The sequence below is a fragment of the Fusarium flagelliforme genome (assembly GCF_020744385.1).
Source record: "Fusarium flagelliforme strain FIESC 12 MPI-CAGE-AA-0113 chromosome Unknown B0J16scaffold_6, whole genome shotgun sequence".
Lineage (NCBI taxonomy): Eukaryota > Fungi > Ascomycota > Sordariomycetes > Hypocreales > Nectriaceae > Fusarium > Fusarium flagelliforme.
The window spans coordinates 818,257-833,275 of NW_025763508.1; the positions used below are offsets into that span (position 1 = coordinate 818,257).

Here is a 15,019-nt window from a genome sequence, read left to right on the forward strand (position 1 = left end):
AGGCACCAGCTCATCCTTCGTTCTCAATCATAGGTATTCTTACCTTTCAACAAAACCCACTGTCACACCCATTATTTTACTCCCGACTATGGGGTCGCGCTGCCTGCAACTACCGCGGAGTGTACTGCCTATCATTAGCCCCTTTCCCTCTTCCTTCTCTTCTTACATCACGATATGCATCGAGCATTCTACTCACAATAAAAACACAATAAACACGCATATCCATTACGAATAGTCAAGATCATATTAACACTGAAACATCACACTCAACAGCCCGCTTGGGAGCGACTTCGAACTACTGCCTCCCTGGCAGCACCTTCCTTCGAGCCAGTCCCCTCATCTGCGTCAAGAGAAAGCCCGGCCGACAGAAGCACTTCGTCATCCTGAAATTCCATACCAGAAACGCTAGGCACTTCCGATACTGAAGCATCAGGCTCCAGCTTCTAATCTTTAGGCTGCGACTTCTAATCCTTAGGCTACGGCTTCTAATCCTCAGGCTACGGCTTCCTAGTCCACCCGCACCTTCTCTCCCTTTCTACTAATTTCCCCAGCAACGGTCCAGGCAACATCCCCTCCTACTACCCCACCCATATCCCTCCTCTCACTCTCATCTCTGCCCTTCCAGTACTGTTTTCATCTCATCACTCCCCCACCTTCATCTAAAAGTTTAGAAGGTTGTCCTTTCATCCCTCAACATCTCTCTTCTTCTTCGTCTTCCTCTTCGTCTTCTTCTTCATCATCCCATCCCCGGAACTATCCAGAGTTGTTACTCTTCGAAACATCCTCTGGTCGAGATGGCTACTGTTGCCGCCATGGAAGCTCTCAAAGAATCTGGTATGCAGCATACTGCCCAGTACCAACTCAACCACCTGGATGAGTTCGAGGCAGCCCACACTGATGGAGATGAAAACATCCCTCAACACATAGTCGAGCTACGACTAATCCGCTCTTATCTTCTAGGCGTCGCCTCAGGCACTATTGTGTGGGATGCCGAAGAGGTCGCTCGTCGCGTCAAACTAGGTGAAGAAGGAACCACTCCTGACAAAGCTCCTGGTAGGCCTCTTTGGTAAACACGAGACGCTCACTGCTAACCATGATTCAACAGACAGCTCCGATGTGGTCGACCAGCCCGAAACTACCTAGGAGGGAGATTCGGATAACACGACCACAGCTGCCACTGTCGGCACTTCACCCTATCGTTCTGACCCTAAGTTTGTTGCGTGTGGCCCTCTGACCAAAAGCCCTGATAAGGAGCGCGGTCACGCCAAAACCACTTCTACCACACATGTTGCCAAAGGTGGGTATCTCTGTCGTACATAGATCTGCTAAACTAACTCGTCATTCCAAGCCAAACATACAATGGACTTTGGAGAGCGTGTCGCCAAAATTGCGAAGCCCAGACTGTCTCGGATGACCATGGATGCAATGTCATTCCTTCGAAGCGCGCCCCAGAGCACTCCGCCAGAAAACGCGCCTGGTGTGTCTAGCCCTACAGATTTGGCAGTTGTGCCCTCTTCTGAACCCCATTTGGAAGAGGATCTGATCTCCTTTGATTCTGATCCGGTGGTTACGCCCACCAAGAACGAGTCCAGGGACATTTCAACCGCCAACTCTCCTCCCCAAGACGTCTTGTTGGACATCAACGGCCAGGACAAGGCTGTGCCTCCCAAATGGAGCATCGTGCTGAGCCAATATCCAACACTTGGCTTGACCACGGCCAAGAAGGAGGAAGTGGAGTGTTTCATCTGTCACAAAAGCTCCACCGAGCTGATTACTACATGCCCATGCAGCCACCAGTACTGCTCAGATTGTCTGTCCAGTCTGGTCAATTCTTCAGTTCGGGGGGCTGTTGCTTTTCCACCTACATGTTGCGGAGAACTGGTACCAATCAACATCAACTCTGCGGTTTTTGACTTTCAGACGTTGCGTGGCTTCCTGGAAAAGAAGTATGGGAATGACGAAACCGCGAACGGGTCGCCTGGAGACCAAAAGCTCGACGGTGAGGTCACCCAGCCGCCAGATCAGGTTTTACCTGCGCCCGAGAAAGCAAAGCAAGGACTTTGCTACCTCTGCCATCGGGTCAATGAGAAGGACGCTTGTAAGTTGTGCGATTCCCAGTTCAACTTACAAGCAACCAACTAAAGGCTGTTCAGTTTGCCCTGATTGCTGTTACCGATGCAACTCAAGCCGAGCGCAGTGCCAATGCCCCTGGTGGGCTGAACGTCAGAAACGGGAAGCGGTGGAAAAGGTTGTTGCCGAATCGTCCTTCAACCCACAAGCACCAGATTTCAATCCAACTGTCGACAATGAATCTGGGCAGGGGTCCGCAAGTCGGGTCTTGCATCGGCCACGCAACTCTGTTCTTTTGGTTCGAGAACCTCCCAACCATCAGTGCAAGCACACGCTAATGGATTGCAGAAACCAACCGATTAGATGCTTTGACTGCGGCTGCATCAGTCCTCGCTCATCGTGGTTCTGCATCGGATGCAAATACCAAGTTTGTGGCCAGTGCGAACAGAAACGTCGTGTATAATTATGATTTTATATCGAGAGTGTTGTTTGAGTGATGGTGAAGGGAAAAGTACACTAAGCGAGTCGAGATGTGGCGAGAGTATTAGTGTATCATGTAACTGTTTCAGTAGCGACGTGGAATCAGAAGGAAAACAATAAAATCACATAAAAGCCACATGCAAATCTGTTATCAGTCTTCTAACCATGGGGCTTGGGTTCGTAGCAGTGTCATCTCATGCAGCATGTTGTTCCTTGCATGTTTGACCTGGTTTCGTCGACCGCAACGCCAACAACCACGATAAAGTAATCCAACCTTACGCACCATGAGAGGAAATGATATCAGTCAAACCATTGCCCACTATCGTCCGGAAAATCATATCGGAACTGGAATAGTACTCAGCAGCTAGGTATTGTTGTTCATAATCTTCCTAGATTCTATTTCAGCCAGCAGTTCTGGTGTTGAATCGGGGGTAAGAGTAGGTAGGTAATGAACTCGCATCAGATGCCATGATGAATTCTGCAAGATCGAAACTAGCCCAGGCCCCGACAAAATGTTGAATGCTGGCGGTGATGGTTCCAGTCAGAAATCTTGTTGATGCAAGAGTCTATAGCAGGCAGGCTCTACTACATTACTGCATCAGCGAGAACAGGGATGAATGAACAAGGGATGGACCAAAATGTACTTCATGTGAGTTAAATTAGTAGCTATAGAGCCCCAGGTCTGTCTATCGTATATAACATTGTCTTAGCCCATGTTATATCGCAGAGCCTTATAAACGGCAAGGGTATCTCTAAACAGCAAGGCTAGGATAAGTTCTCTCTTCAAAGTATCATCAATAGCAACCTCCAGTAGGTCAAATCTCAGTAAGGTCAGGCATGCAAGTTACATCAGCTACTAAACTCTAATAACACATATATTACAGCAGCTGCCAAGCTATACGCAAGGTAACTTCTTCCTCCTTCAACTTCAAACAACCTAACACAACAAGTCATCATCCAACGGACCAAGCTCTTAGTCAGTTAATCGACCCCAGTTCCCTACCCTTCGCTACACATTGCTAACTGTCACAGCTTGCCCTTCCAACACAATGTCGGCAGCAAGAAGGAGCCTCAGAGCCTTATGTATTGACATGATTGTCACAACTACCACAGCATAACAGCCACTCAAGATGCCCTATGATCTGCCATCGCATCAGAAATATTGGCTTTCCAAGACCTAAGCAACGTAATGTTTCGGACACTCTACCCATGCCAGCTTTATAAGTTAGGCTAGTTTCTTCCGGTGACTTTAGCCTTGAAATACCATCGAATGACCCTACTATATGGGAGGGTCTCGTCTGCATTGCCTGCATGCGTTCTTGTGGCAGTTCTGGCAGGTCGAAATTATTACCCTCAAGATATGACCGCAGTCATCGCATTGATTGTCACCGAAAGAAAAATGCCAACGCTGATGTTGACAATCTGGATAGTGCGCTTCTCGTTCAGCTTGTCGATGCCTTCTTTCGGCGTACTCGTCTGCAGTTTCTCGTGGGTTGTCCTGCCAGAGCGTTGGTAATGGTCGAGCCGCCGCCCTCTCTTCGGGCTCTTCGAGCTCTGAATCCTCGTCTTCCGTATCTGAATAATCGTCTTCCGTATCGAGGAGCCCGTCCTCATCTTGATGTACACAACCGCAATTCTTCCAGCGCGTACCACAGAGGTAGCAGAACTGATGGCCGCAATTGCAGGCTTCATTGATGTTAGAGAGTTGATGGTGAGATATCTGGAGTGGAAAGACTTACTCATATGGTAGCACCCAATGGTGAGCTCAATCAGGTGATGGCATTTTCCGCACCTTCTCCAGCCCTCCTGTTCTGCGAGGCGCAGGACAACCTGCGTTTCTTCTTCAACGGGGCAGATACCCTCGTGCCAGTCTTGCTTGCAAAAGGTGCAAGTTCGCTTTTTGCAACGGCTGCAGCGTGCAATCCCCCCCGCTAACTCGATGGAAAGAGGCGTAATGAAAGTTGAGCATACTTTATCGCTGCAGTAAATTCGATTCGCGGTTCTAAACTCGACTTCCTTCTCCAAATATCGGTCAAGTAACTTCCGCGAAATGAGTGGGCTCCAATAATGAATCAAGATAGTAGAAGGCCCACAACATTCAGGCGGGAAGCAAGACTCGTCTCTCATGGATAGTTCGATTCTTTCGACAAGACAGTTTTGGCACCAGATACAACCGCAGCGTGCTTCAAAAGTACCGAGCTCAGAATACCTGTTTCCACAGACCATACACTGCTTTGATTTCGGAGCAGGATCGCTTCGTTCTGGTGCATGAGCCCAGTCGTCACCGGGGGACCAGCCAGAAACATCTCTCCTTCGATAGGCACTCACGTCTTCAGGCTGTTGTCTGGGGGTTTCAACCTCGTGAGTATTGTCGGTGTCCTCGGTGTTGTCAGAGTTATACTCGTTCTCTTGTGTATCGCCAGTGCCCTCAGCATGCTGAGCAACTTCAACACTCTCAAAAAATTCAGCAACTAGCTCTTCAACCTCTTCGCTATCCTCATGTGAACTCTCACTCCCATCTGGAGCGGCAATGTTGAGTAGACGAAAACTGTTCAGTGTTTCCTCGTCAAGAGCAGCCTGATCGTTGAGTGGCTCAATGGTCACTTGGCGATTCTCTTCCAGTGCCTGGGCGAGCATACGAGCTCTGGTAGTTTGGTCCTCTCGACGGTACTGCTCCAAAATAGCTGCATCAGCTTCCACGGCCTCGGCAATGCTCAGCGCGAGGACTTGTGATGCGTCCATGCTGAGCTATCGCGGACGAGCCTGAGGGAATGGATAAAATGGTAATGGGAGCCGAATGATGAACACGATAGAATGAAAATGTGAGAAGGGGTGCAGTAGAAAGATTTCTCAGATGAGAGCGAGAGAAGGGGAGCCTGAGAGAAGGAGGCTAGTGAGCAGCTCTAAGGGATAGGTCTTCAAACAGCCTTAGCAGGACGAAGTGCCCAACACTTTATATGCATCGTATTGTTTCACAGCAGAGCTGCCTATATGGTGTCCGAAAGGCAAAGTATCCCCGCAAAGGTTGTTGAAAACTTAGAAGAAGTGCCTTTGCGGTTCAGGTATCCGACAAAGTTTATCTCCTCGTTAGTTTCTATGACTCCAAAAGACAGCAACTACATTGCCTCAACTAGCAATAGAAGCACAAGTATCCGTTCATTCTGTGGACACAACACAACTTCTCGGGACTGAATATTTTCTCACTAAGAAGCAAAGACGTTTCTCTTCTGATTGAGTACATATCTGCCAATAAGTTTTGTATCTATCGCAAGTAGTCCCTGTTCTGTATACTCTGTCTGGCAAAGTTTCCCTTTTCCGACACTATCCTAAGTACAATAGATCGTCGCCAGAGTATAGGATAAGTTAGCCCCCAACAGCACAAGAGACGAAACAATTTAATTATAGATTAGGGTCAATCGCTCTGCTTGAAATGAATTTAGATCTTGGGAATCGAGAGGCTACTTTATCTTAGCGTCCTAAGCCTCTAGGAACTGATTCTGATGAGAATGTATGGATGAACATGTAAATTAGAAGAGTATTTGTGAGATAGGGAAAGCTAACACCCTCTTAGTAATCACCTATGGAACCGTATACATGACGAGGCATGTTACCAAGGCTACATAAGTGCGTGGCTCTAATATCTTTACTTGTTATGCATGTAAACTCACAGTCTATCTGGCTTATGCTCAGAGATGGTGAGGTGGTTTAAACAGGAAGAAGCGGACTGCCAGTTAGATTCTTAACTACACCAGCAGGGATATAATGGCAGCGCTTTGAAGATTAGATCCCCCAGGCTACAATTAGCAATTGCAAGCGTGCATTAATATTATACTTGTTCATAAAAGCCTGGGAAGTGAGTATGGGCTACTATCACTTACGGGCACTGTCAGGATGTTGGCAGCCGTCCCGTCGTCACTTCCCCGTCGAAGTCTCCACCAATTCTCTGTTTGCTTCCCAGGTATCATAATAAAATAGCCTAAGTGCTAGTCGAGGCTGACCTAATGTGGCCAGATTATTTCATATCTTATGCTCTCGGGGGCCAATTCTTCTAATACCCTGAGGCCTCTATCATCCATCCACTATCATCATGGATGAGGCTGGTGATTATGCTCTTGCCCTCAGCATCGCGCTGGCTGTTGAGGCGGATGCAGCACTGATCGCGTCCCTACTCGAAGATGACCACCAAACTCAAAAAGACAGACAGATTGCTATCCGACTGGCTGATGCCCCAGGGGAGGATATTGAGCTGATTGTGGCATTACTGGAAGCAGATGAACAAGCTGAAAGAGACCACTTGTTGGCTCTGAGACTGGATGAAAACCCCGATGCGATGCCTGCTGAAACTGGTATTTGCCCCAGGGATTGTCTCGACGACGAGACCTATGACCTACTCAAGGTCTACAACGCCTACGTCGACCATGAAGACTATCCCGTCTCCATCATCAAAGGGAAAGGGAAGATGAAGGCATGCATAGTCTGCCGAGATGACTTCCCCGAGATACAGACGACTGAGGTACCCTGCTTCCACACCCTCTGTCGCACATGTTTCGTCACTCTCATCAACACCACTCTCAACGATGAATCTCTATTTCCACCGAAGTGCTGTGGTCAGCCTATCCCCATTACCGCCAGCAACCACAGCCGTTTTATTACCGAGTCTATGGTCACCGGATTTGAGGAGAAAAAGATAGAATTCGAGACGGTCGATCGAACCTACTGCAGCAACGCAAAGTGCTCCAATTTCATCCCACCTTCGTTCACAACGGAAGACACGGCAAGCTGCACGGTATGTTGGGCTACGACCTGTGTACGATGCAAGAGACCCGGCCATAGGGGTCTCTGCCCCGTTGATGATGTGTCGCAGAAGGTGTTGGATTTGGAAGAGAAAAGGGGGTGGAAACGATGTGTCAAGTGTGGGCATCTAATTGAGCTGACTTTGGGGTGCAATCACATGGGTAAGCAAGTCTTTCTATGTTATTGACGTTGACTGACAACGAGGGACTCACTCAGTATGTTCTTGTGGACATGAATTCTGTTATGTCTGCGGAGGGAAATGGAAGACATGTTTGTGCCGTCAAGTGGACGAGGAACGACTTTATAATCGAAGAGATGCCATCGGCGGCGACGACGACGACGACAGCACCTCCGATCGAGACATGTAAAGTCACTACAAAGATACGAATTTGCGGACTAGATCGGTCTCTTGGGCTTGAGATGATTGGAAAAAGGGAGACCGAGATCATATGGGACGAAATAAGTTGACCACTTTATGCCAGCTTAGAGTAGTACTAAGACTACTTTTTTTGGGTAGCCTAGAATTAGAGAATATTTCGTCTGTTACTCACCTGTCAGAGTATACACAGGGCAGGGACTACTACTTAGGTATTTCGAAAGATACACAGTTTCTTTGCAGAAGTGTACTCAACCAGGAGAGAGTCGTGAGTTTATTGCAAGGCGGTTGGCCGGGTCGAATGGCTGCCTTCAAGCCATATCCAGTTGCTTGGGTATCTACTGTAATGAAGTAAAAGGAGATATCTGCCTATTGAAGGTCAATATGGCTAGGTAGTTAGACTTCAGGAACTATGAGTCGCGGGACCTTCAGGTTTAAGCATTTTGACTTTGTGTGCCTGCTACCTTAATTCCTTTCGCAATCTATCATGACAGTGGAAAGAATATACTTTTTATGCAGTGATTCGATGTCATCGAACCTTCACCGGGCTCCCGTCTGGTCTTTCCTGAGACGGATTGTATCATCTAAACTTTACCTTCTTTGACTTCCTTGCCTAAACATGCCTAAGAGTATTTATATCTTCTAACGTCATCAAATCTTTACAACTCTACGCCAACACTAGCGTAATGGACAAAATGGCCGACATCAAAAACAACCAAGACACCTATACTTCTGATTATTTCGCAAATGCGGAAATGGTCCTCGATGCGGGCAGCTTCCAACCCCCCTCGAGAAGCGCTTCGGGAATTAGGAGGCGCGCAGAGACACGCAGATCGAACGGCAACTCGAGACGCATCCCGACACTCGTGAGGACTGAGCGGCACACAGGAGGGGCCGCACTTACCGAGAGATTCGTCAACGATAAAAACTATGTCCTTCGGAACCGTTCAGCAAACAACTCTCCTCGCCCCCCTCTACCTCGCGAGGTTTCTGTCTCTGAATGCCTGTCGTGCGCAGACAAGATACCGAGGTCGCAGATGATACTGGCACCCTGTTCACACGCTTACTGCCGTACCTGCCTCGAGCGATTTGCCGACCTGACAATACAACGAGAGGCCATGTTTCCACTAAATTGCTGCCACAAGACGATCCCAGTCACTGTCAGCAACAGCTTCTCCGAAGAGCTGGTAAAGCGATACGAGGCGAAACAGGTCGAATTCGGGACACCTGCCAAGAGGCGTATTTGGTGCAGCAACCAGCGATGCTCTACATTCATTCCTCTAGGACAGATCCGTCTAGGGACTGCTCATTGTGCTATTTGCAAGACCGATACATGCACCAAATGCAAAGGAAAGTGGCATACGGGAGACTGTCCAGAGGATCCACTGTCACAAGAAGTGCTCGACATAGGTGAAAGGGCGGGGTGGAAGAAGTGCCCGAAGTGTGGGCATCTCATTGAGAAGCCCGGAGGCTGCGACCATATGAGTAAGTTATAACCCTTCTCCGAACGTTGTGCATTTCTAACTCTTTAAAGCTTGTAAATGCGGCCATCACTTTTGTTTCCCCTGTGGCGAAACTCTTGATCGCTGTTCCTGCCGGGCGGATATTCGACAAGCAGAAGGCATTGAACTGCTGAGCTAAAGACGTCAGGGTGTCAGTTAGAAGAAGTGGCCGCCAATTCTTCTGTTACTCACATGGAAGAGCATGTGTGGCTTGGTGTTGGAGGATGGTGACGAGGGAGTTGTGGGTTCATGTTTGATGAGTGAGAGGATGAAAGCTTTTATGGCACTCCTTTCGGTCATTGTTTACTTTGTATGGCCCATGATATAACCTTAAGACTCTAGTCTTAAGGTCATAGGCTTGTGTTTATCAACGTGTTGTTTTAGCCTGTACGCCTCAATTCTTTGGCCTATTAGAAATCCCCAATAGTCATCAATCAAGAGATCGATATATACCGTTCTCCTCTTTCTATTTAAATCACCATTATCCGACAAGTCGGACAGACTGTGAGTCGATAGGCATAATAAGTGAAGATGTTGTAACTATGCACCTGTTTGTTACGAACTTACAGTTTGCCTTCCCAGGTATACGATTCCATCCTATGTAAGTGACTACACATTGTGTTTGACGGTATCAGCGGGAACAAAATCGCAGCACCTTGAAGAATAGACTTCCAGGCATCGCTCGATCACTGAATATGTGATTGAAGACACCGGGAACACCCTTATGACCTTACCTCCCAGGTATGCTGTTGTCGACCATTGAAGTTCTCACTACGTCTACCTTCATTACATCGGAATTGACCGATAAGCGCAATAGGTTATTCCGATACAACCATGTCTTAGATTCAGGGATGTTGTACGGGCGGAAAGATGACTGCATATGCCAGGCCTCAAAAGGGGATATTTGAATGCCCATCATTCAGCCCCAAGACGATCATTCTTAAATCACGACTTGGCAAACAAAACTTGATAACAGTTACCCGTGTTCACAATGAAGGCGTCATTCTGAGTCGGTTTCTAACATGTCATGTTGTTCAACTCGGGTAATTCTCCGTGGGTCAGTGAAACTTCATAAGCAAAGCTGAAAACCAGGGTCTTTTCATTTCGATCTGCGAGGTGGGGAGAAATATGGACGACAGAATAATCAGATCACTTGGCCCGAATAATGGCCGGTTTTTAAGCTGCCTCTTTCTTCCCCCTATCTTAGCTTGAGTCCCAGGTCTAGACTCTCGGTTGGCGTTTTGTCCGTCCCCAGGGCGATTGGACCCCTGTCTAAGCCCTGCTTACGATAGAGATTGGTTGGTGCTCGGAGGCTAATAAAATGCAATACGATGTGCAACATTCTCTTTAAATTCAGCCACGTCCATTTTTGCCTCCGCTCTCCTGTCTCACCCAGGCCCGGCATTTGGGTTAAGTGCCAAAGTGCACAGGCAGAAGGCCTTAAAAAGCAATCGAAAAGAGGGGCTCAGCATGGGAATTGAAGACATTTCCCCATAGCAATTGGACAACAGCGGTAAAAAGTTTCGACAATCACTAACAGGGGGTCGTTCGGAGCCCCTAAATTGATTGACTGTGCCGCAGTGATCGCTAAAAGTGCCCTGTCTGCCAATGCCGCTTCCCGCCCGACCTGCCATAGAGAGGGCGCCCGCTTTTGCAATCAACGGAAGAAACATCCCACTTTCAACGTCACCTTAACCCACGACTTTCATCTTGATCATCCTCGCCTCGCTTGCGTCCCGGCGTAGATCTTACAACATTATCTATAGGAGCATTGTCTCTTGACTGCAAGAATTGATTTACCCTTCAAAGCACTCAATGTCTTTCGGCTCGGTCCTCTCAAGCTTTGCCGCAAGGTAAACGATGCGGCGGCGCAATCATCGTCACTTGTCGCCTCCAGCTAGAACCAACTTTCACTTCATCTGAGCTCCCTCAACCGCGTCTACTGCGTCTGCCGCGCAACTTGCGCATCCACTATTGCCATGTCCACCAATTGGCACTCTCTCGTCGCTAGAGCGCTCGATATACCTTTGGTATGCTCCTCTAACTCTAACCTTATCTCGACCTCAGTGGCGTCCATACTGACGATCTGTCTGTAGGAAGGCGACGACTCCCGGGTTGGTTCTACTCGAGATGGATCTAGCGGTGGTACCTTGAGCACCAACAATGCCTCCAAGTCTTCGTCGCTTCAGTCTCTTGGTGGAACATTCATACCCGTCAGTATCTATTGCGTCGTCTGTATTCTGTTCTTCGCCCTTGCTCGAGTAAAATGCGCCCGTGTCTATGCGCCTCGGGCTATACCCAGCTTGCGATCACCTCAGTAAGAGAAATCCTTCAGCGAATCTGGATGATCACTCACAGTTTTACAGCACGCCTATTCCGCCGCTGCCAACAGGCTGGTTCAACTGGGTGAAACCGTTCTTCAAAACTCCTGATACCTTCGTGCTCAACCATGGCTCTCTCGATGGCTTCTTCTTTTTGCGATACCTCAAGGTCTTGCGGAACACATTTCTTGTGGGCATGCTAATCGCTTGGCCTATCCTTTTCCCAATCCATATCACCGGCGGTAATACGCTCAGTCAATTGGATATCTTGACGATCGGCAAGATCAGCGACAAGACTCGCATGTTTGCGCATGTCGCTGTCGCATACATGTTCTTTGGTGAGTGCTGTAATGGCTTATTCTACAACTTGGCACTAATTATCCCAGGCTTTGTCCTCTTTACCATCACTCGGGAGTGTTTCTACTACATTGGTATTCGACAAGCTTATCTTTCTTCGCCTCACTATGCCAAGCGATTATCATCCAGAACGCTACTCATCACATCGATTCCCGACCGTTATCTCGACGAAGCCCGACTACGAAAGCTTTACGGCGATTCCGTTAAGCGAGTCTGGATCCCGCGAACTGCCAAGGCCCTCGTCAAACTTGTGGAAGAAAGGGAGGATACAGCAATGCGACTGGAAAAGGCCGAGATCTTGCTGATTAAGAAAGCACACCTGGCTCGTAAGAAGCAGCTTGGGAAGAATCCGCCATCAACATCGTCCTCGGCCGAACCTTGTGCTGGAGAGTCGAGTTCTTCCTATAGGACTGATCCAAGTAGCGAACAGAATCGGTCGAACTCCCCGCGCGAGGTCAACATATCACAAAATCACGAACAGGAACAGGGCGAAACGCAGGACCAAAACAACAAGAACCAGTATCCGCAAGTGTCTCAAACGGCGACTCACGACACTCACGACTTCCTGGAAAAGTCGGCCGAAGATCCTGAATACGTCCACCCGTACGGGCTCGATCCGGATCTCCCTGATGTTCGAGGCTCCGTAGCCGCTCAGTGGGTCCCTGCGAATGCCAGACCCCATCATCGTCCACTTCATAACTTCTTCCGACGTGTCGATACTATCCGCTGGTGTCGCATGCGACTCAAGGACTTGAACCTCGAGATCTGGAAACTTCGACGCCAAGTTCGTCGTGGCGATGGTGATACGTTACCTGCCGCTTTCATCGAGTTCGAAACACAAGAGGCTGCTCAGGCTGCGCACCAGATCGTGGCCCATCATCGACCCCTCCAACTCGCTCCTCGTCTCTTAGGCGTTCGACCAGACGAGGTAGTTTGGAGTGCGCTCCGGATGCGTTGGTGGGAGCGCATCATCCGTCGCTTTCTCATCATGGGTCTAGTCGCCGTTGCTATTGTCTTTTGGTCTATTCCATCCGCCATGATCGGTATCGTGTCCAATATCGACTTTCTAAGCGGCATCATCTTCCTGCGCTGGATTAAACTGCTGCCTAAGCCCATCCTTGGCTTTCTTCAAGGCTTTATCCCGGCTATTGCTTTGTCGTTTTGGATGTCACTTGTCCCTGCAATGCTGAGATGTAAGTTCATTGTTCCGTTACCACTTTCGTATACTAACCATCGCAGTCTGCGGTGTTGTAGCTGGAATTCCGTCACTTGTGCTAGTCGAACTCTTTACACAGAAGGTCTACTTTGCTTTCCAGGTAGTCCAGGTTTTCTTGATCACAACATTGACCTCGGCCGCTTCCGCTGCTATTCTCAACATCATTAAGAAGCCTATGTCGGCACCCGACCTCCTAGCGACCAACCTGCCAAAGGCTTCAAACTTCTATCTCTCGTATATTCTTGTTCAATGTCTGGCCATCGGCGCCACTGGCCTTTTGCACATTTTTGAGCTGTTCCGACATTATATCCTTGGTAGAGGTGTACAGAACCCTAGGACACGCTTCAAAATTTGGTACACCCTTCGTCCTCCTCGCTGGGGCGGCATCTTTCCGATCTACACGAATATGGCATGTATTGGTAAGCCGGCGTCCTGACGTACGTTCTTTTCAGTAGCTAATAGTAGCAGCTTTTTGTTACACGTGTATCGCTCCTCTGATCCTCCTCTTCGCAAGTGCCGGGATGGCCTTTACGCGCCTCATTTATCGCTACAATATTCTTTACGTGTTCGACTCGGAAATGGATAGCATGGGCCTGTTCTATCCTACCGCCCTCCTCCAACTTATCACTGGGCTTTACTTAGCCCAAATTTGCATGATTGGCCTTTTTGCCTTGAAATTGGCATTTCCACCCATGATACTGATGCTCATCTTCCTTATATTTACGGGGATAGTACATATGTCCCTCAGCGACTCAATATCGCCTCTGCTTTCAAATTTACCTCAAACATTGACGCTGGAGGAGGAGTTGCAAGAACAGGAAAAAGCCGAAGCAGAGCAAAGGTTGCAGGCTGAGGCAGAATCCGGAGAAACGGAAGGGGGAAATGCGGCCAGTTACTTCAATACAGATCTGAACTTTGGTGAAGAAGAAGTTGAAGAACCCCCAAGCGACGATGAAGACAGTCAACATGGGGGGGCACAAGGCTCAAGGGGCGTCGACGGTGCTGGCGGAATGAAGTTGATGGTGACTGAGTGGATGAAGACAACAGCAAAAACACAGTTTAAGAAGGAAGTGCAGCAATCGTCATTGAAGCAGTTCCTAGATCGCTGGATTCTTGCCGGCAATCCCTCCAATCCAGATCAGCCACCGACATTTCTGCAACGGTTCCTCCACCCCGAAGTATACGAAGACTTTATCGCCCTACGGAAGCTTATCCCATTCGAAGAGCTCCCAGATGCCGACTACGCTGGCGACGACAAGCTTTCCAACTACTGGCCACCTGAGCTATGGATGCCAAAACCCGTCCTATGGATTCCTCGAGATGAGGCGCGTGTTAGTAGACAGGAAGTTGCGCACACGAGAAAGATCACTCCCATTACGGATGTGGGAGTCACGATGAATGAGAAGGGTTTGCTTATTGTGGATGTCGAAGCGGCGCCGTTTCCGAGGTTGAGACTGGTGCATTGAGTATGATGTAATGATAGATCTAGTCATGATACCCTCTTTTTATATATGAGCGTTCTACTGGGTAGCAGAAGTATTGTCCTCAAAGCTTGAGGCGCTGAAATAAAGTGACCTAAATACTGGTCTAAACTGTCTATACTTTTTCGTCTCTTAGGCCAGAGACGACCTGCTGTTGTGAATAGTTACACGATCATTAATAAAGATAAACTTACATAATCGATTGAAATGTCTTCAAATAAATACGGAAAACTTGTTGCCATCTTGTATGTGCTCCATGGTGATTGCTTCAAACAGTGATAACATTGATTCCATTGTTGATACAGGGTAATCTTCCAACTAACAACCCCACAGTTTCACTCACCACAATTCACCACCATCAACCTCATCTGACCTCATGAGACTCGTAGCTCGTACACTCTCTACGTACCGTAACTTATCTC

The 15,019-nt window shown here is 48.3% G+C and overlaps 5 protein-coding genes across 5 annotated transcripts; 4 read left to right on the top strand and 1 right to left on the bottom strand.

The window, feature by feature from the left end:
- Positions 1-794: 794 nt before the first annotated feature.
- On the top strand, positions 795-2,433 carry B0J16DRAFT_387114 (uncharacterized protein; the record flags this gene model as incomplete). The annotated part of the gene is made up of 5 exons (XM_046131642.1): positions 795-1,053; positions 1,172-1,297; positions 1,349-2,098; positions 2,154-2,368; positions 2,419-2,433. 5 exons carry the CDS (start codon positions 795-797, stop codon positions 2,431-2,433), a joined length of 1,365 nt encoding a protein of 454 aa, XP_045979859.1.
- A 1,032-nt stretch (positions 2,434-3,465) lies between these two features.
- B0J16DRAFT_416967 (uncharacterized protein) lies at positions 3,466-5,292 on the bottom strand (the record flags this gene model as incomplete). The annotated part of the gene is made up of 1 exon (XM_046133644.1): positions 3,466-5,292. One exon carries the CDS (start codon positions 5,290-5,292, stop codon positions 3,904-3,906), a length of 1,389 nt encoding a protein of 462 aa, XP_045979860.1. The 3' UTR covers positions 3,466-3,903.
- A 1,345-nt stretch (positions 5,293-6,637) lies between these two features.
- Positions 6,638-7,712, top strand: B0J16DRAFT_387116 (uncharacterized protein; the record flags this gene model as incomplete). The annotated part of the gene is made up of 2 exons (XM_046131643.1): positions 6,638-7,505; positions 7,561-7,712. 2 exons carry the CDS (start codon positions 6,638-6,640, stop codon positions 7,710-7,712), a joined length of 1,020 nt encoding a protein of 339 aa, XP_045979861.1.
- Positions 7,713-8,415: 703 nt separating this feature from the next.
- On the top strand, positions 8,416-9,361 carry B0J16DRAFT_387117 (uncharacterized protein; the record flags this gene model as incomplete). The annotated part of the gene is made up of 2 exons (XM_046131644.1): positions 8,416-9,205; positions 9,255-9,361. The coding sequence occupies 2 exons, from the start codon at positions 8,416-8,418 to the stop codon at positions 9,359-9,361; spliced, it is 897 nt and encodes a 298-aa protein (XP_045979862.1).
- Positions 9,362-11,048: 1,687 nt separating this feature from the next.
- On the top strand, positions 11,049-14,792 carry B0J16DRAFT_168585 (uncharacterized protein). Its single transcript, XM_046122361.1, has 6 exons — positions 11,049-11,252; positions 11,319-11,539; positions 11,589-11,881; positions 11,930-13,093; positions 13,140-13,535; positions 13,585-14,792. Exons 1-6 carry the CDS (start codon positions 11,202-11,204, stop codon positions 14,580-14,582), a joined length of 3,123 nt encoding a protein of 1,040 aa, XP_045979863.1. The 5' UTR covers positions 11,049-11,201; the 3' UTR covers positions 14,583-14,792.
- The last annotated feature ends 227 nt before the right edge of the window (positions 14,793-15,019 follow it).